Genomic DNA, 24,922 nt, shown 5'->3' on the forward strand with positions numbered 1-24,922 from the left:
AATAGCAGAAAAATAAAAATGCTGAGTCTAGTTGGTACCCAGATGTTTTAACTCCACTGATGACATATCAGTGCTCACTGTAGCTCTCCCTTTTGGTTCTTGGGGTTACCTCATGGTATAAAGATGGAGTTACCTCCTGATATAAAAATTGCTCTTATTCTCACCAGCAAATTCTAATTAATGGGGAAGTTCAGAATAGTGACACAGAAATTGTACGGCACTGCTCCATTTTAAGAGTTGAGAACTATTGCAAGTGAATGATTGCAGTCCAGAATCCGTACCCAAAACCCAAACCAAAAACACAGAAGAAAAACAACTCAATATAAACCCTGGAGAAATGGCACCTTTACTAATTTAATTGTCAAGATGAAAAATGATACTTGATAAAATCCAAGCTTTCCAACTTTTATTAGAAAGCATGCATATATAAAGAAGGTGGCATTGTACTTACCATGCCACAGTGGCAAAGCTCGCAAGGAATATTGAGTTTGAGGCCAGCATGGGTTATACAGTGAGATACCTTCTCTAAAAGCACAAAAGTAAACAGACTATGTATGAAATAATAACCTCAAGATTCAAGGTAAGTTTCCCTTCTCAATTAACCCCCCTGAAAACTCCCTCAGAGATGCATATATAGAGGTGTGCTTAAACCTTGGAAAGAATTTTAACACAATTAATGCAAAAACAAAGGTCACTGTCCTCGTGCATTTAATGCTATTGGGTTGAAACAGGATGGGGTGGACAATGAATGACCATGGGCATTCTAGATCACGGGTAGTCCAGAATATTTTACATGGCAAAAAGAAAATGCTGAGAAAAATTTAAGGAGGTTAGAATTCCCGGTGACATGGGTCAGGGCTAGCAGCTTAAATCGCGGTAAGAGTAGACTACATGGAAAAGACAGCACTTCTACAAGGACATGAGCCATGGCCCTGCCTTAGACAAGGGCAGCTGCACACTTCCCATGAAATGCGTGTGCACGCCAAACTGCGACACTGGTGGAAATCTCTCAGGAGCCCCACTAAAAACATGGGTTGAAAGTGACATTATACTGCTTAGTATTGCCAGGCATATTATCCGTTATGAGGCTGTACAAGGAATCTCTGATTTGGGTGTGAATTAGGGCAAGGCAGTGGTTCTCAGACTTCCTACGGTGTGACACATTAACACAGCCCCTCATGTTGTGGTGAACCCTAACCATAAAAGTGCTTCCTTGCTACCTGATACCTGTAATTTTGCTGTTGTCATAAGTTGTAACGCAGATATCTGATATGCAGGATATCTTATATGTGACCTCCAAGGGGCTGATAGCCCACAGGTTGAGGAATGCTGTTCTAATGCATAGAAGGTAGTTGGATGGGTTTTTGCCTTTTTTGCTATTTGTTTTTAAGATATGGTGACTAAGCCACTGGCTACACCAATCTCCCCAATCTTGATATTTTCCTTCAGTGCTACAGATTGAACCTAGGGCCTTATGTATGGTAGGCAATCACTTATCAGTGGAGCACCTCTCAGACCTGATTGCTTGCTCTGAAATAAGAAAATCTCTCTTCACAAACCTAAACAAAGGGTTGCCTCTGGCTTCTCACTCCACTTGGGATCCATGTGATTACAGGCTTCAGGACTGTCTTCTCAACCCCGTCAAACGACCAGCAGTTTCCCTGCAGTGATTACCACAAACACTTCCCCTTGGGCCCTCACACCCAAGTGTGGTGTCTAGTCTCCCTTGTAGTGTCTTAGCGTCTCACACACGCAGTCAGGCACCTATTCATTTAGGCAACCTTGGGGTCCAAAGATATTGGAAGAGCCACTTCAAGCAAGTGGTAGGACTACAGTCACTGTGACGTAAAAGGTGTTTAAGGAGGTTTAAGCTTCTGAAGGCTGCTAGTGACGAGTCTATGAGGCCCACCACAGTGCTTACTAATATGCTGTTCCTCTATGTCAGAGTGAGGCATCCCATCTCAGATGAGTGTCGTCACTCTATGCTTGCCTCTTGGTTCCACCCACTGACAGTCTTGCTGGTAACACCTAGGCCCTAAGCACAGTTTATGATATTAATGGTGGTTCAGATAAGTCACACTTGAAGACACCGGTTTATAATATTTTTATTAAAAAACTAGAATGGAGGTAAAGACTCATATCACCCAAAGCAACATTCTTGCCTCCATCATTTGTGATGTAAATCAGTGACGCTGTCTTTTCTTCCTGCATTATATACAAATGTGCTTTAAGTGAACCAATGTTAATTTAGTGACAAATTTTCCATAGCCACTGAGGGAATTTGCATATTTTAAAGAAACTAAAATGACCTTTTAACATAATACATTATTTTAGTTAGTCATAATTAGCTTTGAGATTTTGGTAGTGTTTTATCATCAGAAGCTCTAAATCAAGTATTTTAAACCACATGGAGTTTTGTGGAAACATTTAAGTTAAAACAAAGCAGGTAAAGAAAATTCTGAGGGAGACATATTTAGGAAGCAAGCAAAATTATTCTTATCAATCCAGGAAAAAATAAATTAATTCAAAATTCTGAAAGAAGAGAAGTATCAATAGTAGATTAAGATGATAATTATCTGGTGGTGGGAGCTCTAGCATCATTCTGGCAGCCACTAGAGCTTGGCATATGATTTTAAAGAACACAGGATAAGGAAACAAAAGCTTTGATAGCTCAGGCCTTGGTATTAATTTCTGGAGGTAAGGAAAGATGGTCAGAGATTGTGTGGCTTAGAGTATGTGAAAGATAATACAAGGTGTTGCATACAGCATACTTTGTGCAGAATCGAGTATGAACAAAATTATACCCATGGTCTACAGGCCAAGATATTGTGGCCTAGCACTGGAGGCAGTGGTATTAGTCACTGTCACCTCAGTGCATACAACGAGATTCCGCAGGAGCTGTCTGTCATTTATGGAATCGTGACTGATCTATATAGTGTCAGGCTTTTATTTTTTAAGATCTTGGTAATTAAACTTAATGTGGCTGTAGTGAGAGGGCTTGTTCCATAATTCATAGATCCCCTGGGGACTCCCATACAGTAATTAGTTGGGGGATAGGATAATAGGTTCTATCAATTACCATGTTACTTAAAATAAGGTTTCCAATGGCAGTTGGTGATAAATTGGATAGTAACTGAGGTAAATTCAAAGAATACTTCTTTTTCCTTCTCCTATTTTTAAATGTCATAAAGGGTTTACAAAAATTAATATAAATAGCTTCTCAAAAAGTTGATTATGGGCCCTGGGTTAAGGTGTTAATGGTATATTTCTTTCCACTCAACTAATGAGAAGTCCCAATGGCCCACTAACAAGCCAAGGGTATTTTTTTTTCTTCAGAAATTAACAGCGCAAAGAAAAATTTACATTTCTATTTACGTCCACAAAGTAATTTGCTGATGCAGATGTTTTCCGGATTGACTCCTTAAGACCTCCGTTGCTCTGCTTTTTGAATTGCAGTATAGGAGCTGACTTTCATCATATTAACTTAGATGAACTGCCCCTTTCAATCCTAGAAAGAATTTCAATACAATAAAAGCGAACCAGTGGTCACTGTATCACGTGCATACATTCTTGAATGGATAGTCTAGGGGTGGACAAAAAATAGTCATGGATACTCCATATCATTTATCTTCCAAAAAAAGGATAAATTCAATGGCCAAAGAGAAAACTGCACAAAATAAAGGGAAACGGAATTCCAGGTGACACAGGGTCAGAGCTAGCAACTGAATAGAGTGGTAAGAGTGGACAGCATAAAGAAGGGGGCACTTCTGCATAGCCATGATCCTGCTGGCACAAAGGCTGTTGAGTACTGTTTGGGAAGTGAGTGTAAATGTAAAACTATGGCACCGCTGAAAAGCCCTCAGAAGTCCCACGAGCTATGTGGCTTTAAAATAACATTAGACTGTCAGTGTAGCCACAGCAGTGTTCGTTACAGGGCTGTACAAATCAAATCTCTGATTTGTGTATGAATTAGTCTAATGACAGAGAAACCATGTACGTGTGTGTGTGTGTGTGTGTGTGTGTGTGTGTGTGTGTGCATACACACACATACATACATATATACATACTTACATATGTCTTTTTTGCTATTTGTTTTTAAGTTATGGTGATATCACTCTCACAAATCTTTTTTTCCCTTCAGTGCTAAAGATTGAATCTAGGCCCTTATGTATGGTAGGTAGTTACTTATCAGTGAACCACCTCCCAGACCTGATGGCTTGCTTTGAAATAAAAAAAATCTTTCTTCACAAACATAAAGAAAAGGTTGCCTCTGGCTTCTCACTCCACTTGGGATCCATGTGACTACAGGCCTCAGGATTGTCTTCTCAATCCCATTAAAGGGATCAGCAGTTTTCTTGCAGTAAGGACCACAAACACTTCTCCTTGGGTCCTCACACCCAAGTGTGGTGTCTAGTCTCCATTGTAGTCTCTTAGCATCTCACACATTCAGTCAGGTACCCATTTGGGGCCCAAAGATATTGGAAGAGTCATTTCAAACAATGTGGCATCCTAAGTGCCATTGAGATTTTTCCTGGTCTCGAGTTTTAGAATTCAAGGGTTTGTTGGTTCTGGTGGTAGTGGTGGGTTTTGTTTGTTTACTCATTTGTTTTTCTATTTTGTTTTTTCAAATAATTAAAAAATGTAAACATTTTAAATGGTTGATAATTATAATGCATCCTAAGATCTATGGCAATCCATAAACAAACAACGATCATAGTTTTGTAAGAGACACAAGCCTTAAAACCCAAGTATGTTCCAATGTCTAGACATCAAGATTTACCAGTTTTCTCCATGATCTATGCTTCATATTTTAAAAAAGGTATTATTACATGTCATTATTACTTCTTTGCACTTCACATCGAAACTTACAAATCCACTTTGAGATACGCACACCACCAACATGCACGTATACATGTAAACACACACAAATTAAATTGAGATGACCCAACCTCCGTTTTGAACCTGGATATCCTAGTGATAGATGAGGATGGCAAATGTAAAAATATTAGTCTCAGGAATGAAGTCTTGATGAAGTTCCTCAATCTCCATATCTTCCTTCAAAATTATATGGATGTGATTATATCATCCAGACTAAAATTTATCTTTTAAGCCACAAGAAGAGTTAACAGTACACTTTCATATTTGTTGTAGAGTTCAGAGTAAGACACCAATAAGGAACTTATTATGTATGCCAATCATCAATAGGTACCACTTCCATTTTATAAATGAGAATGGTTTACTTAGCCAACTCCTCCAATGTGCCTGTGGTAGGTTTGCTATCTCTACCATACACTATGGGAAATCAGCACAGGTGGTATGTCTTACATTCACAAGGCATATTTAATAGGAGAGAGAGAGGGAGAGAGAGAGAGAGAGAGAGAGAGAGAGAGAGAGAGAGAGAGAGAGAGAGAGAGAGAGAGAGAGAGAGAGAGGACAGAGAGAGAGACACAGAGAGACAGAGAGAGAGAGAGAGACAGAGAGAGAGACTGAGACAGACAGAGAATATGACTCAATCTTCTCCAGGCATGCAGGGATAGAGAGATGCCACCAAAAGAGCTACACTCAGATCACAAGGGAAAATAATTTGCTAGTACTTAATAACACTCCAGGTAGCTTCTAGCTTATGGCTTCTAATCTTTTCTGTTCTGCTTTGCATAATGAAAGCCCATTTAGGGAGCTTTGTAGTACCTGATCACATGCATCTTGCCAACACTGGAAGTGGTCTCAGTGCTGTTTTTGCTACATTTACCTGAGTCTGCTCACTAACCGTCATCAGACTCACAGAATTCAGGTAAACAGGAGCTTGTGCTTTACGTTTTTAATTAAAAACATGTTTTAAAAGATTATAATTTCCACTCTACTCTCCAAGCTCCAATTCCTTTTATGTCTCTTCCACTCCCTCTTAAATTCATGATCTCTTCTTCATTATTCATATACACATAATACATAGATACATTCTAATATTGATACATACATGTATGTGCATACACATGGTATATATAAACATAACTTCCTAAATCAATTCAGCATTAATCACTTGGTTGTGGCTAACTTGTCAGGAGGCTGGTGCCTGGAGAACATGGATTCAGTCTCTGTCTGTCTCTCTTTCTCTATTTCTCTGTATCCCTGTCTCTGTCTTTCTGTCTGTCTGTCTGTCTGTCTGTCTCTCTCACACCATTAATTGCTTAGAATTCTCATTCTACAAGTGGGCCTTCTAAGATTTTCTCCATCTGTATTAACTTGTCAACTAGTATTATCATTGTTATAATCGCATTGTTGAGACTTTATGGGTATAGATTTCCATACATAAACCTATCTATTAGCAGACACCTTTGTCCTCTAGCACTTACAGTCTGTCTACTCCCTCTTTGATGATGTTGTCTGAACCTTTAGGTATAGCAGTTCCATTGTAGATGTACTGGTTGGAGTTGGGTACCCATGGTCTATTATTCTCTACATTTAGACCAGTTATAGTAATTTCTCATGAAAACTTCCCAAAGTAACCTGTCTGACATGGCCAAGGTAATCTTGTGGTGACCCATGCCATTGGCATTGCCCTAGCCTCTTGGATGTTCTGACAACTGCCATGGCTCCAATATGTGGTTTGGGTGGGTCTGATGTTTCTAGATCTTTTCCAGGGTGGATATCATGCCAAGGGTCAAGTTGTTGCAGGTTTTTATTAGTTTGCCTGTGTCCCATCTCTCAGCTCCTCTTTCTAATCTTCTGGATCTCTGCATGCCTATGATTTCATGTCCAGCACCTCATCCTTTTCTCTCCAGATGATGGACTTAACATTTGGTTATAGATTTAACAGCAACTGTAAGATGATATAATTAATCTACAACCAGATGTTTTCTTACACTATAGGTTTATACCAGGGATCAGTTATGATCAAAATTCACATGTAGAAATTTAAAATCAAATTAATTGGTTGTACTTAAATAGAATCCATAGAAAAGTATAAGATCAATTAAGAACTGCCTCTAGTTGGCAAGTTAGAGACCCAAAGAGTTTTAATTTCCTCATTTGTTAATTGACAATATTCATAGAGGATTGTTATCATAAAGCAGAAAAAAAGGAGTGTGCTTTCCTCTGTGTTCCCAAGGCCTGGCTCCAGAAGAGCTGATGGGGCTGACTAGCGGAGAGTCTGTAGGGTTACTGGGACAGCATAAGACAGTCCTTTTGTTAAAGTCCAAAGGCAGAAGTCAGTGTTCTGAAAAGAAGGAAGGGCAGCCTTTCTGTCCTTTTCAAGCTCTGGCTGTTGGATGAGGGTCTTCCAGAAAAGGCTTCTTCACTCAATCTACCAAAGAAGACTCACCTTAAGTCACCTACTACAGAAGGACTTCCAGTCAAGTTTTCACAATGTCGGAACACCCGGTGGTGAAGTCAGGTACATCCATTAAAGGAACTCTAAGAACCACCCTAAGGGTCAGGGAAACTGTAGTGATAAAACAGGCCATGAACATTTAATCTACAAAATCAAAACTGGTGGGAATTTTTCGTTCCATAATCTAGCCAATGCTCTTTTAGTGAGTTAAATTTGCATTTAGCTTTCTATGTTTTGTTTATTGAGACAGCATGGCCTTGCACTCTCTCCTTCTGCATGGGTGTCATGAATACTGGAATACTGGTATGTACACCAATGCAGGCTTCTTTTTCTATGTTCTTACAGATACTACATAGAACACAGGAAAACCTGAGCTTAGATTCAGACTTCTATCTGAATTTAATTCTTTAATATATTTGACAATAATGTTATATATTTCTATGGATTACATAGATTATATATTATAATATATAACACATTATTATACTGTGTAATATTATAAATATCATATGTTATATGTTACATATTATAAATTATATAAATATATGTGCATTTACATAAGTTTAAATAAAAATTATATAGAAATAATTTTATATGAGAAACAGATATTTACTGGGACAAGACAATAGTGTTATATGCTTTCCCTACATAGTTAGATGCAGACAACACAGGCTTTCTTGGTACTAATGTATATGGGCTGGAGGCATACTGCTTGGGTTAAAAATCTCAATTCTACTTCTTATCCCTACAGAAGCAACCAATTCCCATTCTGTGCTTCAGTTTCCTTCTTTATAAATCTAATATTATAGTTGAGACCTGCTATCATAACACAGAAGAAGTAGATACCAGGCTCCAGAAATCCTCTGAAACTTACTGTTGATTCTATGCTTTGAGAGTCATATAATGGAGAAAGATTTTTACCATTTGATTCTCTTAGCAGAGACTGGGTATGAGGGTATCTCTTAATTTAAATGTGTGGTAACGTCAAGAGAGTGATACACACCTATTATCCATTCAGGAGGCTAACACAGAGGAGAGTGAGTTCAGAGCTGGATAGTGTTGCATAGCAAATTCTAGAACAAGGCGGGGGGGGGGGAGAGTATTTAGAAAGACCTCTTCTTTGAAAAACAAACAATAAGCCTGGGGTAGTGGCACTAGTCTGTAATCAAAGCACTTAAGAGGCAGAAGTCAAAGTACAGCCAGAGTTCAAGGTCATCCTCTGCTATACAGCAAGTTGGAGGTAACCCTGTTTCAAAACAAAAATAAGAAACTACAAAAAGCAAGACAAGAAAATGTGAGCTCATAAGAGCCATGATTTGACAACATTATGATGATGGCACTACTGTGTGTATGCATTTGGGTGTATATGACAGAGTGTGTGTGTGTGTGTGTGTGTGTGTGTGTGTGTGTGTGTGTGTGTGTGAGACAGAGAGAGAGAGAGAGAGAGAGAGAGAGAGAGAGAGAGAGAGAGAGAGAGAGAGAGAGAGAGAGAGAGAGAGAGAGAGAGAGAGAGAGAGAGAGAGAGAGAGAGAGAGAGAGAGAGAGAGAGAGAGAGAGAGAGAGAGAGAGAGAGAGAGAGAATCTTCCTTGAGACAGTCACAGGGTACAGAGTATTGCAGAATGATAATAAACATTCTTGTATAATTATCAGTTTTGTAGATTAAATTTATAGTCTGGTCAAGGAAAGGAAACAGTTTAGACACTTGAATTTATTACTACATTAGGTAAACTGGCACATGTTATGGCAATGCTGTGAAAGCAGGGTAAAGTGAACAGGATTTTACTGATGCCAATGTGTGCTATTGAGCATGGAATGAGAAATGTATTATTCTTTCTTGTAAGTAGGCGTCAGTCACAGTTTTTAAAGAGTATTTACAGCATTTATCACTTTCTGAAACACACACACACACTCTCGTCTATTTTCCTATAACCAAGTAGAATTCAACCACTAGGAAAGGCCACTGACATCAGTTAAATGTTGAATGCCATCTCAGGTTACCGTGATTATGGGAACTTAAGCCAATTTTTTTTGGAATTAAAGAATTCATAAAATAAATTAAAGATAGACTAAAACAAAGTATAGCACCCATACTCATTCTTGTCTGGAGGGATAGTCTAGCTTAGCCAATCTAAGGAAAACTGGCAGGAATTGTTTTGTTTTTGTTTTTTAATCTTCATTTCAGGAAGTAGAGTAATCAGGAAAGGAAAACATAATGTGGGATATTTACAAGTCAAATAGGTGACTATTTAGAAAAGACTAAACATGAGTGTGATTCACTCAAAGTAAATAAAATATCAAACTTTTTGCAAGGAAGTTGCCTGACAGAATCCAAAGGCCCTTTATGCATATAATTATATAATTCAACCTTCATAGCAACCCGATACCACTTCAAACAGATTTTAGATGGGAACAAAACACTGGGTTGGTGTTATTGTTATTGTTGTTGTTGTTGCTGTGTATCTGTGAGTCTTTAATTCATTTCTTTCTACTTTACTCCTATCATATTGAATATAGTATAACCACGTAAGAGATATTTTGGATGATTGTGATCATCAAAACCCTGATGATGTTGGCACATTCTTTAGTGGCATCTAGTGGACATAAGGCTGGAATATGAAGGAAAAAGCACACAAGAAGTTTAGATGTTCTGAATGGACTCACCCAGTGAGGTCTTATTACTATATTTGAATCACATGGGCTCCTATTGTTCTAACTCTAAAATCCTCTCCCTTTCATGCTTTCAAACTATTTTGACATTGGAAAGAACCTCAGTCACTAACAAGCTCAGGGCACAACATCATACATGAGTAATTTTTTACTATTTGGTGCAGCTATCTAACTTAGGAGGATTTCATGGCTCCATTGATCACTAACTTACCAGGTTGAAAGATTTTTTTTTCTTACAATGTAAACTAAATATACATTCTTTAGAGGCCAGTGAAGACCTGGGATGTGGGGTTACGCATAAACTTCTATCCTAGCCAAGCACATAATAGGCTCAAGAAATTTCAACCCTGAAGTGCTTAACTCTTGCAGAACAACTGAATTGTGCTGCAGGCTTGTTTAGCACTGTGGCCAATATGGCGGTAACGAACCAGATTGCCTGGATAATTGGCATTCTCTCCTCCAAATGCAAGATTGATGGGTTCAATATAAGTCTATGCAGTTACCCATTCTTGTAATAGAGAGTTCTCATTAAGGAAATGGATTAATTGGCTTACTGATGTTTTATTGAGAGCCAGATTTGAATAAGTAGACTCGGCAGAACTGAGAAAAGAAAATTAAACACTAATAATTGGAGAAATGTGCATGTTTAGGCTGAAATCCCAGCCACAGGCTCAAATCCTCAAATCAAGAATCTCAGCATGCTGCTTGTCAGTTGGAATAAACATTTATGTCTAACTGATAAAAATGCTTCTCTCTTCTCTCTTCTCTCTCTCTCTCTCTCTCTCTCTCATACACACATACACACACACACACACACACACACATAGAAGCAGTATGGCACACAGGCAGGCAGAGACAGGATGCAATCATCTCTCCTAAATTTTCATAGGGAACCTTATGAACCTTATTTTAAGAAATGTGTGTCTGAATAGAACCATCCTGTACTACTGTATATCATTGTTTCCACAAATAACTAATTATTCAGATCTGGGGAAAACCCAATTATAATCACTAAGCTTTTCTTTTCCCTTTTCCCCAGGCTATAGTATTATTAGTTTATTTGCTGATTTGGGTTATATGCATCCTGCTTTAAGGCTTGGCATTTGCTATGCCATTTCCCCCTGCCCCGCCGCCTCCATCTATATGCATCCATGGCGTTGTCCTTTATAGTTTTGAAATGCATGAAAGTCATTTCTACAGGATTACTTCTCTCAACTATCTATTTCAAAAGAACACCCAACCCACGTTTTCCTAAGTGCTATTCCACACAAGGTGGTGACTTTTATTTCATACTGGCCTTAAACACTAGCTCTCATCAGACAGATTGCATGAAATATTATTTCCTTGTTTTTGTTTGTTTCCCTTCTGTGAAAGATAGTTTTATTTCAACTTGACACAAACTAAAGTCATCTATCTATGAGTAGAAAACCTTAAACAAAAATGCCTCCACAAAATCAGGCTGTAGGAAGGGCTGTAAGGCATTTTTTTAAAAAATTTATTTATTTATTTTATTTTTTTCTCCTTTATTAATTTATTCTTGTTACATCTCAATGGTTATCCCATCCCTTGTATCCTCCCATTCTTCCCTCCCTCCCATTTTCCCCTTATTCTCTTCCCCTATGACTGTTCCTGAGGGGGATTACCTCCCCCTGTATATGTTCATAGGGTATTAGTGAGTGAGGTGGGAGATTCTAGCCCATTGTGGGTGGTATCATCCGTGGGCTGGTCATCCTGGATTCTATAAGAAAGCAGGCCCAGCAAGCCACTGGGAGCAGGTCAGTAAGCAGCACCCCTTTGTGGCCTCTGCATCAGCTCCTGCCTCCAGGTTCCTGCCCTGAGGGAGCTCCTTCCCTCAATGCCTTTGATGATAAACTGCTGCATGGAACTGTGAACAAAATAAGTTCTTTCCTTCCCAACTTGTCTTTTAGTGACAGTGTTTCATCACAGAAATAGAAACCCCCAAACACCCTCCTATTAGGCTGAAGTTTGGTCTGCTTTGAACTTCAAGTGTGCTTAGTACCTAATAAGTTACTCAACAATACTTGTTGAATCAGTTAATAAATTGGCCTGTTGACTATAATTAGGGATGCTCTTGGTTTGGGAGCAAAAGTAAAAGCTAATTTATGTACAGGGTCTTAAATTTCAGCCTTTATTGGAACTGGTTATTTTACATTTATACAACACTTTAGGGACATAATAAGTCAATCATAATATTTACCATTTCACTCCCAAATGTACCACAAAGAAGGTAGTGCTGCATAAAAAGAAGATGAAGTCACATACTGGATCTGAGCTATGCTATTTGATAATATTCTTTTTATTTTAATATAAAGGTCTATGCTTTTAATATAAAGTCAGACCTTGGAGAGACCTTTATATAAATATAAAGCAGGAATCATGCTATAGGATTGATTGAAAAGTACACATCCAGTCTACTTTGGATTATTGTAAATACACATTTCTCTCTTCACACATAAAACATGACTGAAATACAAACATAATAAAAAATTTCCAATAACCATACTTTTCCCAATAAAATGCAAGTAATTTGTAGTTACCTACCTCTCTCTTAAAGGATAAAAAGCATTGTCTTTATTTCATGAGATCGCTTCTTGAACCCTCTGGTATCAATACCAAATGCTTTAATTACCATTTGCAACTTCTTTTGCATTCTGAACTTACATTTTCCTGTAAATGGCACCTTCAGACCCAGTAAGTTCTACATGAGTTAATTGGTAAAAAGAAGCCAGGGAAAAAGGAGCACTTCAGTTTAGGAAGTTTATGAGAAATCAGAAATCTGGAAAGGACTGAAAGAGGTTGTAATGGCCATTTAGCCACCATGGGTAGGAATGTATCTCTCCAGATGATGCTGCAACTGCTGGCATCGGAAGCAAATATGTCAAAGATAATGAAGTGCTTGTGCAAAACCAGATACCATTTCAACCTTGACAAATTATCCAACATCTGTACTGCACAAGAACTGAAAGAACATAAATATTATCTCTCCCTGTTACTTCCCCAAATTGCCTTGTTACCTGTGTTACTCAATTAATTTTAATGTAGCAAGCATTGGAATCACCACTCACTGAGCTAAAAGGTAATCACAATCATATTGTTGATTGTCCTCTGATCATGGCTGCATTCCCGGCAGCAAGGACATTTGACACAACAAGAATCAAAGCTGAGCTATTATAAGGTCTGAATTTACCATTTGCCAGTGGCTGCACATGCCATTCATTGGCTCTAGACCATCTCTGGCTGGGGAAAATGGGAAGTGGCCTACACTAGACACTTGGGGGCTCACCCCACTAAACAGAGCAGCTTCTAAAGGTGAGGTAAAAGAAAATGTTCAAATAAATATGTAAGTTAAATCTCGTTTTGGAATGATTCCAGGACCTTGTTCCCAAGGCTAAGATTTCCCTTCTGCTCAGGATAATGAGAAGCAGGGTGTCAGCATCTACCTGCTGCCAGGAGAAAGTAGCAACTCTATCAAGAGTCATTATTCTTCCAACAACTCTTAACAATAGGTTATTCTAAAGTGATGATCTTACAATTAGGGGAAACTGCCACAAATGTAAAGACACTGAAATAAAAAGCCCTTCTATTTATGAGAAAGATGTATATTCTTATATACATTTTTATAAAACAGTACTTTTGTATATAAAAACCTGTAATTATAGAGATAGTTCATCATGTCCATTGAAGAAATCTGAAACATGCCTGCACTGACATCACAGAACACTTGGCTTGTTGGAATTGAAGGCTGATTTTGCTCATGAAATCAGTGCTCTAATGCACTGTCTGCTGTCCAGTTTTGTGTCTACTTGATACAAGCTAAAATCATTTGAGGGACTAGCACCTCATTTGAGGAAATGCATCCATAAGACTGGGCTGCAGGCAAGCCTGGAGGGCATTTTCTTTATTAGTGATCAAACATGGAAGAGTCTGATCTGCTCTAGGTAGAGCCACTGTTGGGTTGGTTCTGGAAGAAAACAGGCTGAGCACAACAGGCTGAGGAGAGGGCAAGCCTTTGCTCCTACATGTCCCCTATACCAGCTCCTGCTGCCAGGTTCCTGTGCCGTTTGAATTCCTATCCTGACTCCTTTGATGATGAACAACAATGGAGGTAGACATATAAGCCAAAAAAAAAAAAAAAAAAAAAAAAATCCTGTCTCCGCCTCAAGTTTGTTTTGGTTAGGGTGTTTCATTATAACAGTATGCTTAATTAGTTATAACTCTTGCTAAGGTGTGTTTACTTGTCTGAATTGAAATATCATGTGAGGTCTATTCAGATGCTCTCCTTGTCTTTATTGTCCCCTAAAATGAACTACACTGCAACAGAGATGAAGACTTATCTTCCTGACCTGTGTGCTGCTCTTCCCAGGGAAATGGAGTAATGGGTAGTTACTTGGAGCGAGAGAGAGAGAAAGAGAGAGAGAGAGAGAGAGAGAGAGAGAGAGAGAGAGAGAGGGAGAGAGGGAGAGAGAAGAGAGAGAGAGAGAGAGAGAGAGAGAGAGAGAGAGAGAGAGAGAGAGAGAGAGAGAGAGAGAGAGAGAGAGAGAGAGGCAGGCAGGCAGGAAGACAGACAGACAGACAGACAGACTATCCTGTTTACAGGTAAGGAGGGAACACACAGATACCACTTGCTATTCTAGAGGCTCTGAGTGATAAGAAGCATTCATGCAGATAGCTAGCTACACACCTAGAAAGGAATCCCTGTGACACCTGTGTATAGTTTTGCTTGGCTTTGGAAAACGATATCAACACTATTTCAGAGACTATTGTAAACTGTATCATACACTAGAGTTAATAGAGAAATAAGAAATGTCTTTCCTAATGGCCATGTTGGTTGATGATGTACAGCCTATAGATGCCCTCCTTAATTAGTTTCTTACAGTTAATAAAACACATTTGGGAAAATCACTGTTACAGCTTCTCTGATTTACAGTTTCTCATACATGTTGTATTAAGCATATAACTTGTGAAAGGATTGTGAAAAATAATTACAGTTTTTTTCATAGCTAGCAACATAGACAAAAACCTACAAACCTAGATTTTTCAAATATCTACTATTATGAAGTGATTGAGGTTTCTTTGGGTTCTACAAACAAATCTTGATCAATATACCATGAAAATCCTATGGTTAAATTTAAAGGTTTATTGTTTTAATAAACAAACTGTCTTTCTTCTATTTCTGTCTTGTAAGGCAGTAAAAAGCCCACATGCATGCTGTGAAGTCATCAGTTACCAACCCGACTTTTGGGCCCAAGAAATTAAGCTCACATGAGCACTGTCTTTGTCCAACAACATTACTTTCATTCTTTTATCCCCGTAGTGTTGAATGTATTTCATTAATAAATATTAATATTTTCATAACTTATGATTTACTTATTTCTTCACACAAATTCTAAATTGTTTCTGTTGTTTTAATTATGATACTGTATTCTATTTTGGGTATTTAAAAACTTATCTGGAGGTGTAGACCCTTTTTGTTCATCTGTGTCAATCCATTCTTGGACATTAGCTATGACTCTGTCAAGAAGTTCAGCACTCTTTTGTCATTGAGTGCCTGCTGTTGTAGAACTTCAGCCTTCTACAGTCACAATTTTTGAAGAGTGTTCCATTTTTCCTATTACACAGAATTAGCCTACTTAATTGCAAGCATGTGTTATTATAGAGAGAAATTGAATCCATGTGCTTTACTAGAAAGTCATATAACCCCTTTCCCTCAGAGAAAATCACCAACTCCTATCAGAAATAGCAACATGCTTCCCCATTAGACTATTTCAGCTAACTATAATAAGCTAGAAGGAAAAATACAAATTAGTTTCCCACATGATTGTGTTAAAATGTCTTGTACATTAAACATGCAGCAAACAAAGAAACAACCCAAAAGATAGAGGCCTACCAGATGGCTTGGCAGGTAAAAGCACTTGTTGGGCAGACCTTATGACTTCAGTTATATCTTTGGACTCACATAAGTTGAAAAGAAGATAACTGACTCCAAAAGTTGGATTATGATTCACTTACATGCACTGTGTTTCCCACCTGCCCCATATTTACACACATCATGTACTCATGTACTCATATAGTCAGACAATAATACAAAATAGTTAAAAGGAGTGAACAATATGTAGAGTCACAGTGTAACCACTCTTCCCAGTCTAAAAAATGCTTTTGTATGCATATAGAGATAGTTTTGTTTTATATTTCAGCTCCTTGAATTCACTGTTTATAAGAATGCATTAATCATATATCCTAAGACATTAAATTTATAGATATATTTGAAATATCAAAATATAAAAAAACAAATATATATATATATATATATATATATATATATATATATATATATCAATGGTATTCTACTTTGAGGAAAACTGAGATGTGTTACAGTCTAAAAATCATAAAATACAAGTCATATGAAGAGGAAAATGGGAAAAATATGGAAGACTTATATTCAGGACAGGGGATAAAGGTCAATATAGGAGAAGGAGAGCAGAGGAAAAATAATACTAACAATATTTGAACAAGCTATAAGGAATTACTTTTTATTTACCTAAAGTTATGTATAATACATATGAGTATATGAAATTCATTTCCATAGTTTAAATGATGTTATGCCACTAAGGACTGAAATTGTATCTCTTCAAAGCCCCAGACTACCTAACAAAAATCCTAGCACCAGGCATGAGAAACCGCATTTTGAGTTTTCTTTATGTAAGTCCTAGAGACTCCTAAAACAACATATGCTATTACTGTTGTGTTTGGTTGCTTCTCAGGAATGGCTGAAGTCAGGATTATAAAATTCATTGTAGTTTGGTCTATTGAAACTGTATACTATAGACAACAGTTGGGCTATCCATCTATGGATTCTTTGAAACTATGTTTTCAGTGGAGAGATGGCTCAGTGGATTAAGCACTTGCAACACAAGTGTGAGGACTGGTTTTGATTCCTAACTCCAGTATGAAATCCAGGTAAATATGGTAGCTAACTGTAATCCCAGCATTCAACAAGCTGATGTGATCCACAGGGCAAACTGGCTAGCCAGTGTAGCTCAATCTAATCACCATGTTCGGAGAGATACCATGCCTCAGGTAATAAAGTGGAAAGCAATTGATAAAGACACCTAATGTCAACCTCTGACCTGTATGCATGTACCTACATACATGTGAACACACAGCACAGTAATACACATTCCAAAGTTTAAAAAATTCTAGATACTATGACCAGTTAATTCGTTAAGACATGGTTATAGATATTATTAAGTGAAATCAAACAAATTATTAACTCAAACACATGCCTTCTGGAGCCATCCAAGGGTAAATATAGGCTGAGCACCTGACAGTGAAAAGACAGCTACTTCTCACTGTGAGCCTCCAGATACATAAGGAAAAAAATACATAAGCCAAGCAGGATATATATATATATATATATATATATATATATATATATATTTGTGTGTGTGAATGCATATATGTGTATGTATATGTATATATAGTATACTAATGTATACTAAATTAAATGGAACCATCTATGTGAGAACAAAATATTACATATGAAGTGCTAAATTTCCAGTGCTTAGAATGACAGAATAAAGGAAGAGTGAGTGTCACAGGCTCAAGCACAAAGCCCGACAAAGCGCCAAAGGTTGTGCAAAGTGCTCCCACAACCTCCTTTCCACACTTTTACTCTGGCCCTTTACAGTGAAGAAAAGATCAGGGTCTACTAGGCAGATACTAGACACAGCAGGCTCTTTATCCCTTCAGGCCACCCCCAAATACCTACCACCTGTGTACCCATGCACTTAAGCCCCGAGCACACAGTCCAGCATGGCTAGTAAGCAAGATATCACAAGAACATTATGACAGATGGCTCGCATTAAGAAGTTGCATTTACCCCAAACAATATTAACAAACATTGTAGTCAAAAAAAAGATATGTTCTGGAAGTTATTCCTAAAATACGTATCTGTCGCTTTTGCAGTTCTTAGCCAGACTACCTCAGAGGATCTATTGCCCTTGTTTGTTGGGACTTGAGCCATTTTGTTAAAGGCTTTCTGCTTATGAGGATGAATGGGGTGACGAATTATTGCAAGGATATATTATCGATATCATTTTGCTTTAAACACAACATTTGCTGCATGCTTTATCTTAAATCTCAAAGTCCTTTTAACTTTGATGCCAGCTTCCCGTTTTGCTTTCAATTTCTTATTCTTTATTCTTTAAATTATGCTTTTACAGCACTCAACTAGTCTACAGCATATCTATTCGCTACGACAGCTGTTGAGGCCTTCCTCAAGAAGCTATGTGTGCTTTATATATAAAGGTTGTATGTTTAACCGCCCAGTTGTTTATCCTTTATATATCTGTATCCAGCTTTCAAACTAATTCCAAGAGTAGACATTGTCAGAAACTAAAGCATTGTTCACTGCTTAAAATTTTCTGTAATTTTTAGAAGTGTATGGCTTTCATTCTTTTAAATTTTCATACATGTATACAATAAAATATGTTCATATACTCCCCTCACTGCCTCCTCCAGCTCTATCCTTATCTAACAATTCCCATTCCTAACTTTGTATTATTTTTTTTTTGTAGCCCGTTAATTTCAACTAGTGACGCCCTTATGTGCATGAGTGTTGGAGTCCATTGGAGCCTAGGGAAGTCACTTAGACATAGCACTATCCTAAGAGAAATCCAGGGACTAGACAGCTGGGCTGGTTAATTTTGTTTGTGAACATGCCTAGATGATGAAACACTTTGAAATTATACTCTTAGATGTGATTATAAGACAGTTCTAGAAAAAAAATTAATTGAGGGGGAAATAAATCTTCTGAACTTCGGGGTCATTATCCCATGAACTGGGGTTCCAGACTGAATGAGAAAGGAAAAGAGAATAAGGCAGTGGGGTACAAGAAATTTCCTTTGTCTCCTTTCGGTAGCACTGAGATGTGACTGAGCAATTGCTTAATGTTCCTGCCACCACAGGGCCACCCACTGCTGTGGCTACTGCATCTGGACAGACTGATGGTCTCAAACTGTGAGTCAAAAATCAATCTTCCCACCTAAGATATTTCTTGTTGTTAGCTATTTCATCACAGTGACAATGAAAGTATTCAATACCTTCATCAAAACCCAAAGTCTCTTCACTATAAAAATTTCTGCTCATAAGCTAGGTATAAAATGTTTAATTCTCATATAGGAAGAAAGTCATAAAATGTAAAACTACGATTTAAGAACCTCTCTTGTTCCTCCTTCTGTGTCTCTATATAGTTAACACCATGAAAGGGACATGGTTGTCTTATGGATACCAGATAATACTTTCTGTCTATATTATTCTACAAAAGTAATCATTGTTCCCTTCACTTATTATGTTCCCCAACATATAAAATATAACTTCCTATAAATCATCTATGTCTACTGATGAAATATTAAGAGGAATAAAACAAATCAACCAACTGGCCAAGGTCAGTTTGTGTTTATAGTGAAAAATAGTATTTCTACAGTAAACCAAATGGCCCAGCTTTAACCTTGAACAGTGCATACTTCCAAATCTCTGGGGAAAATAGTTTGAAAACAATTTGAAGATGTATATGAATATATATGATGCACTGGAATATGACTCAACACTACAGTTGTATAAATATTTAAGAAACAATAAGGTATTTTGGTAACATAGTGAGACTCTAAATTTTTTGCCGCTCAGTTTAGACACACACTTAAAGACACAGGTAACATAACTTGTAATAAATAGCATGAGCATGGAGTTATCTTGCATAGCTTCATCAAGAAGCTCTTACATTTTTGTTTAAACAAAATTAATAACTAGAGAAATATTTTATGTGACCTGTAAATCACAAGAAACACTTTCCACAAGCATCACCACCTCCTGTGTATATTTACAGTATCTTAGCCACACATTTGCAAGAGGAAATTTGATTGCTCAAAAATTTATTATAGTTTAAGTTATCTATAGTCATTAAAATGCATTTATGGTTCTGCCATCCACTAGTGCAGCCACACAGTCAGTCACGGCAGGGTGCTCACAGTCTGATACCCAGCTAATCCATACTGATGAAATCTTCTAGAAACAGTGTGGCAAAAGGATCGTTTACAAGTAGCATATAAAAACCACTTCACAAATCTCATGCAACAGTGATCAAGCTGAACCCTACGAATTTAGTAATAAGCTAGGACCACAGAGTAAATAGCCACCTAGAAACCATGATAGCAAACACTTTGAATCAGTGGCATACTTGTAGAATCAAAGACACAGATACTAAACGCATGCAAGAAAAACAACAAAACACAACCGTTTCTTATGTCTGTCAGGGTTCCTGTTACAACCCTATACTGTCTTTCAGAAGGATAGTCATCAGGATGCTAACTAGCAGGCACATACAATTCTCACTGGGACTGTACAGGAGAAACTAAGTCTTCAGGGGGGAAAAAGAAGTAGAACTATTACTTTTGAAAGTTGGGCATTATCTTTGAAATTAACTATAGCTGATAAAGATTTAACCAAAGTTTACCAGAGACTGAAATCTGAAAACAGCATTTATCAGCATGTGTGACAGTCACTGCCTACAGTGCATCAGGATACAGGTAAGGCACATTTCTGATTGAAGGTCTCAGGCTGCAAAGCTGCGCTTAATTAACTTCATTGCTAGACTACGCTCTTTTAGTTTATTTATGTAATATGTACAAAATACATTCTATTGCATAACTGCAGAGAGAGGACAGCATTTACAAACCCCTGATAATATTTTGATACTGCTGGTAAATGGAGAAAAGTGTTTCATTGATTTTTGTCATTTTATTCTCTGGGAACTACAAATTACCACCATTTTTATAAGTCAAATATTTGATTGAATTTCTGTGATAATCAGTTAAGGGCTAAAATAGCCAGAATCCATTTATAGTATTGCATCTTTCTACATTAATGGCTTATTGGCAATACAATTATATTAGTTGTGAGAATTCAAAGATACATTTTGACATACTGGCATAATTATTGTCACATTCAGCTTTCTTCAGTACATTCACGTGTATAATTGGTCTTCTGAGGGGAAATGTGCACTTCTTTTGTTACAAAGCAATGTCTTTTCTAAACTGGGTTATGAGAACACAGTGTGCGAGATTTATTTACTGTGATATTATTACCTTCTAAAGCCTTGCGCTTATTGCCTTCTCATTAAACTATCATCTCTCTGAAATGTGGGGTTTAAATAGAAACAATAAGGAATGGAAACTTAACAAGGGAAAGAGAAGAAATTGTTCAAGAGGAACAAATTCAACATAAATTAACTTGTTATTGAGCAGACTCTGAATATTTGCCAAAAAAAAAAATGTTTTCCTTAAACCCAGGACTTACTGATCTGTTTCTGTGTATTTAATAATATCTAGATTCCAAAGCAAAGATTTGAAAGTAAATCGTCTCATTGCCCTTTTTACATCTCTTCTTCAATATTGAATAGGTTCCCAAGATGCACAAAGGACAAGTTGGATTCAAAGACAGATGAGTATGGGTGTGGGGGTCAGAGGTGGGTTATGTAAATAATTGGAAAAGTTCATTAATTTCATGAAATGTTTTTTAAGATAATGGACCAGCCAAAATCTGTAAAAGCACAGTTAACCTGTTAACCCTCATGGCCTAAAGAGAGATACATTCTGAGTTGCTGGAGGCTGATGTTCATATAACAAGCCACATGTTTTCTTCCCATAAACAAATTTAGTAGACCGAACTGCATTGGATGTGCTTGGTCACACACAGGCAATAGATGCGTAGGCAGGAAGTATGCCTGGATGTATGCTTAACTCTGATTGGATAAAGGCAGGAAGTAGCTTAGCCTGTTGGGGTTTGCTTTTATGAGTAACCAACTGACGTAAATTTGGGGCCATTTCTCTGAGAATCCCATGTATAGACCTGGTGTGTGTCCATTTCCTGGCTAGTACTAAGGAAGGCTTGGTTTAATTGGATAGTTGTGGAACTGGTCTTTCTCCTTGCGGTTTTCAGATTAACATACCAACAGACACTTTGATCCGTCACAATGTTACTAGCTGTGGGAGGACACAGTTCTCAAAAAAAAAAGCAAAGTGTTCATGTTTATATACATGCACATAAACAGAGCCGGCTGCAGATATAGGAGAGGGAAAAACTTACCACAAAGTCTTCAAAGATTTTCTTGAGTTCTTCATGACCATGCCTTTCAGCAAGATCCAGCAGCTCTGAGCCATCCGTGTTCTTCATCCTCGCTGCCCATTCTGCTCCTGGACACTGCAGCAGCTGAAGAGCCAGATTCTTTAAGCCAAACTTTGCAGCACAGTGGAGGAGAGTTGGCAGCTCTCTTACATGAGTATCTGGAGAGACACAGAATACCCAGGTTGAATATTTCACTGTATCTGCACTGCTGTGAGACAGTGAGAGTCTCACTCAGAAGGGTGAGCCAAACTTCCATGAAGGGAAGAAGGCAGGAGGGACCGCTGCGATGTAGACTCTCCTCTCTATTTCCTTAAAATAAACACAAATGACTATTATCTCGAACATTTATGCCCCAATCTTAATTGCGGAGATGCTTAAAATTACTATAGGAATTTTATCTTTCACGTTTCAAAAAATTGTGCTTGGTCCTTCTTGTACGATATCTAGCCAATGGACAGGACATTCTCCGCAGTTGAATGGAGAGTGGGGTCTGACTTTCATACAAACTCTAGTGCCCAATATTTGACCATGTCCACTGGATGGGGAGGCCTGGTGGCACTCAGAGGAAGGATAGCAGGCTACCAAGAAGAGACTTGATACCCTATGAGCATATACAGGGGGAGGAGGTCCCCCTCAGTCACAGTCATAAGGGAGGGAAGTAGGGGGAAAGCGAGAGGGAGGGAGGAATGGGAGGATACAAGGGATAGGATAACAATTGAGATGTAATATGAATAAATTAATAAAATATATTTAAAAAGAAATGGGTCAAGGTTTGACAAACATAAGGTGAGATATTTTTTATGGGCAAACACTGACATTATTTAAAATAAGTACCAATTTTCAATAAAAATCATGTATTTTCTTGAAAACATAATATACATATATATTTATATTTTCTATAGTTAAAACAGTTCAAAGTTAATAAATACAAATACCCACGTAGTAACGCAAATTCTTACATCCCTTGATCACCTCATCCCTTGCTACAGTAGAAAATACACTAATAGTGCCTTCGTCTTCTAGCACATGGCCTGTTATGGTTCTTGATTCCTGCTATTCTTGTAGGCCAAGTCCTTATTACTTCAGTTTTAGTATTTTTATTAAATAAACATTTCTTCGTTATCGGAATATATACACATCTTAATATCAACAATTTCTCTTCATATCAAGTTAATGTACTATGATGCCCCATCCCCACCCCAAATAAAGAACTTCCTTGGAATCTATTTCCACACAGCAGAAGGGGTAGCCAGCATTGTCTAATGGCTCCTTTCTATATCCAGGGTGTGTATGCAGTGTCAAAGAATGCAAGCTGATCAGGTCATTTACCCATACTCCATTGGATTATGGGTCTTTTCTCTGTTGTCATTGTCCTGGTTAGTTTCATGTCAACTTGACATAAGCTATACTCAAAGGAGAGGGAGCCTCAGCTGAGAAAATGCTTCTGTAAGATCAGGGTGTGTGACATTTTCTTAATTAGTGGTTGATGTGGTAGTGTGCATCCCATTGTGGGTAGAGCCATCTGTGGGCTACTGATTCTGGGTTCTGCAAGAAGGCAGGCTAAGAAAGCCATGGGAAGCAACCTAGTAAGGCACACTTCCCCATGGCTTCTGCATCAGCTTCTTCCTCCAGCCAGGTTCCTGTCCTGTTTAGTTCCAATTTTAACTTTCTACAGTGATGGACAGCAATGTGGAAGTGTAAGTCAAATAAAGGCTTTCCTTCCCAAGTTGCTTTGGTCAGGCTGTTTCATCACAGCAATAGCAACCCTAACTAAGATAGTCATCTTGAGGATTTAACCCAAGGTCACATGAATTAAATATTGTTATTTAAAGTTGCTTATATCTCTTCTTCTATTCAATTTTTATAGAGAAGCATCATTTGTATTTAAAACTGAAGTGATCATGTTCAATGAATATGGACAACTATGCAAACCCTCTTACTAACACGTAAACCATATGAAAGCATTAATCATCACAAAAGTACACTTAGGAGTCAGTCCAGCAATCCTCAAAATTAGAAGCAGTTACATCCCAATTTTCCTAAACTAGACAAAACTTTCTTTTCATGTGAAATGAGTTATCTGCTCTGCATTCTTACACAACAGGTTTTGTTTCTCCCCTTTAACTATTTTCCTGGGTAGAATATATTTTCCCAACATTTCTCCATTCCCTATTTTCAGCTACTACTTTGCTTAAACTTGTTTTTAGTACTTATACCTATTATGTTTTATTAATTTATTTTTTTTCTTCCTGGGCTTTGCAAGACCTATCTGATCTGACTTTTGCTTCCCTTAATCAATTTAGGATTGGTTTGGCTTCAGATGCTTTTCTTGCCTCATTCTTTCTCACCTTTGCTGGGAAATTGAGTCACATAAATGCTAAATTAACTCAGCAAGATCATCCAAAGCTTGAAGCAGAGCTAAAACAAATGAATACACAGAGGAGCTGGGCTTAGTCTTTCTACAGCTTTATGTTGATTCTAAGAATTTATTTGGTTCTTTCTTTTAGTTGAAATAATTTATTTTGACCTGTTTTAAATTCACTCATTCCTTCCTTACTCTGTGGTTTCTATTACTAATCCTATTTAATTTTATCTATCTATCTGTCTATCTATCTATCTATCTATCATTTATTCATTCAGACAATGTCTTATTACAATGTCCTGGCTAGATTAGAACACGCCATGTAGACCAGCCTATTCTTATGGAACACCCCCTGCCTCTGCTT

The 24,922-nt window shown here is 37.6% G+C and overlaps 1 protein-coding gene across 3 annotated transcripts in view; it reads right to left on the minus strand.

Moving 5' to 3' along the window:
- BANK1 (B cell scaffold protein with ankyrin repeats 1) overlaps nucleotides 1–24,922 on the minus strand; it is a 248,800-nt gene that overhangs the window by 125,472 nt on the left and 98,406 nt on the right. For all 3 annotated transcript variants that reach the window (XM_084756051.1, XM_084756050.1, XM_084756052.1), the window contains exon 7: nucleotides 22,158–22,354. In XM_084756051.1, the coding sequence (XP_084612177.1) occupies nucleotides 22,158–22,354 (197 nt within the window). The remainder of the gene's footprint in view (nucleotides 1–22,157; nucleotides 22,355–24,922) is intronic.

This window comes from Acomys minous (assembly GCF_964271855.1).
Source record: "Acomys minous genome assembly, chromosome: 14".
In the NCBI taxonomy this organism is placed as follows: domain Eukaryota; kingdom Metazoa; phylum Chordata; class Mammalia; order Rodentia; family Muridae; genus Acomys; species Acomys minous.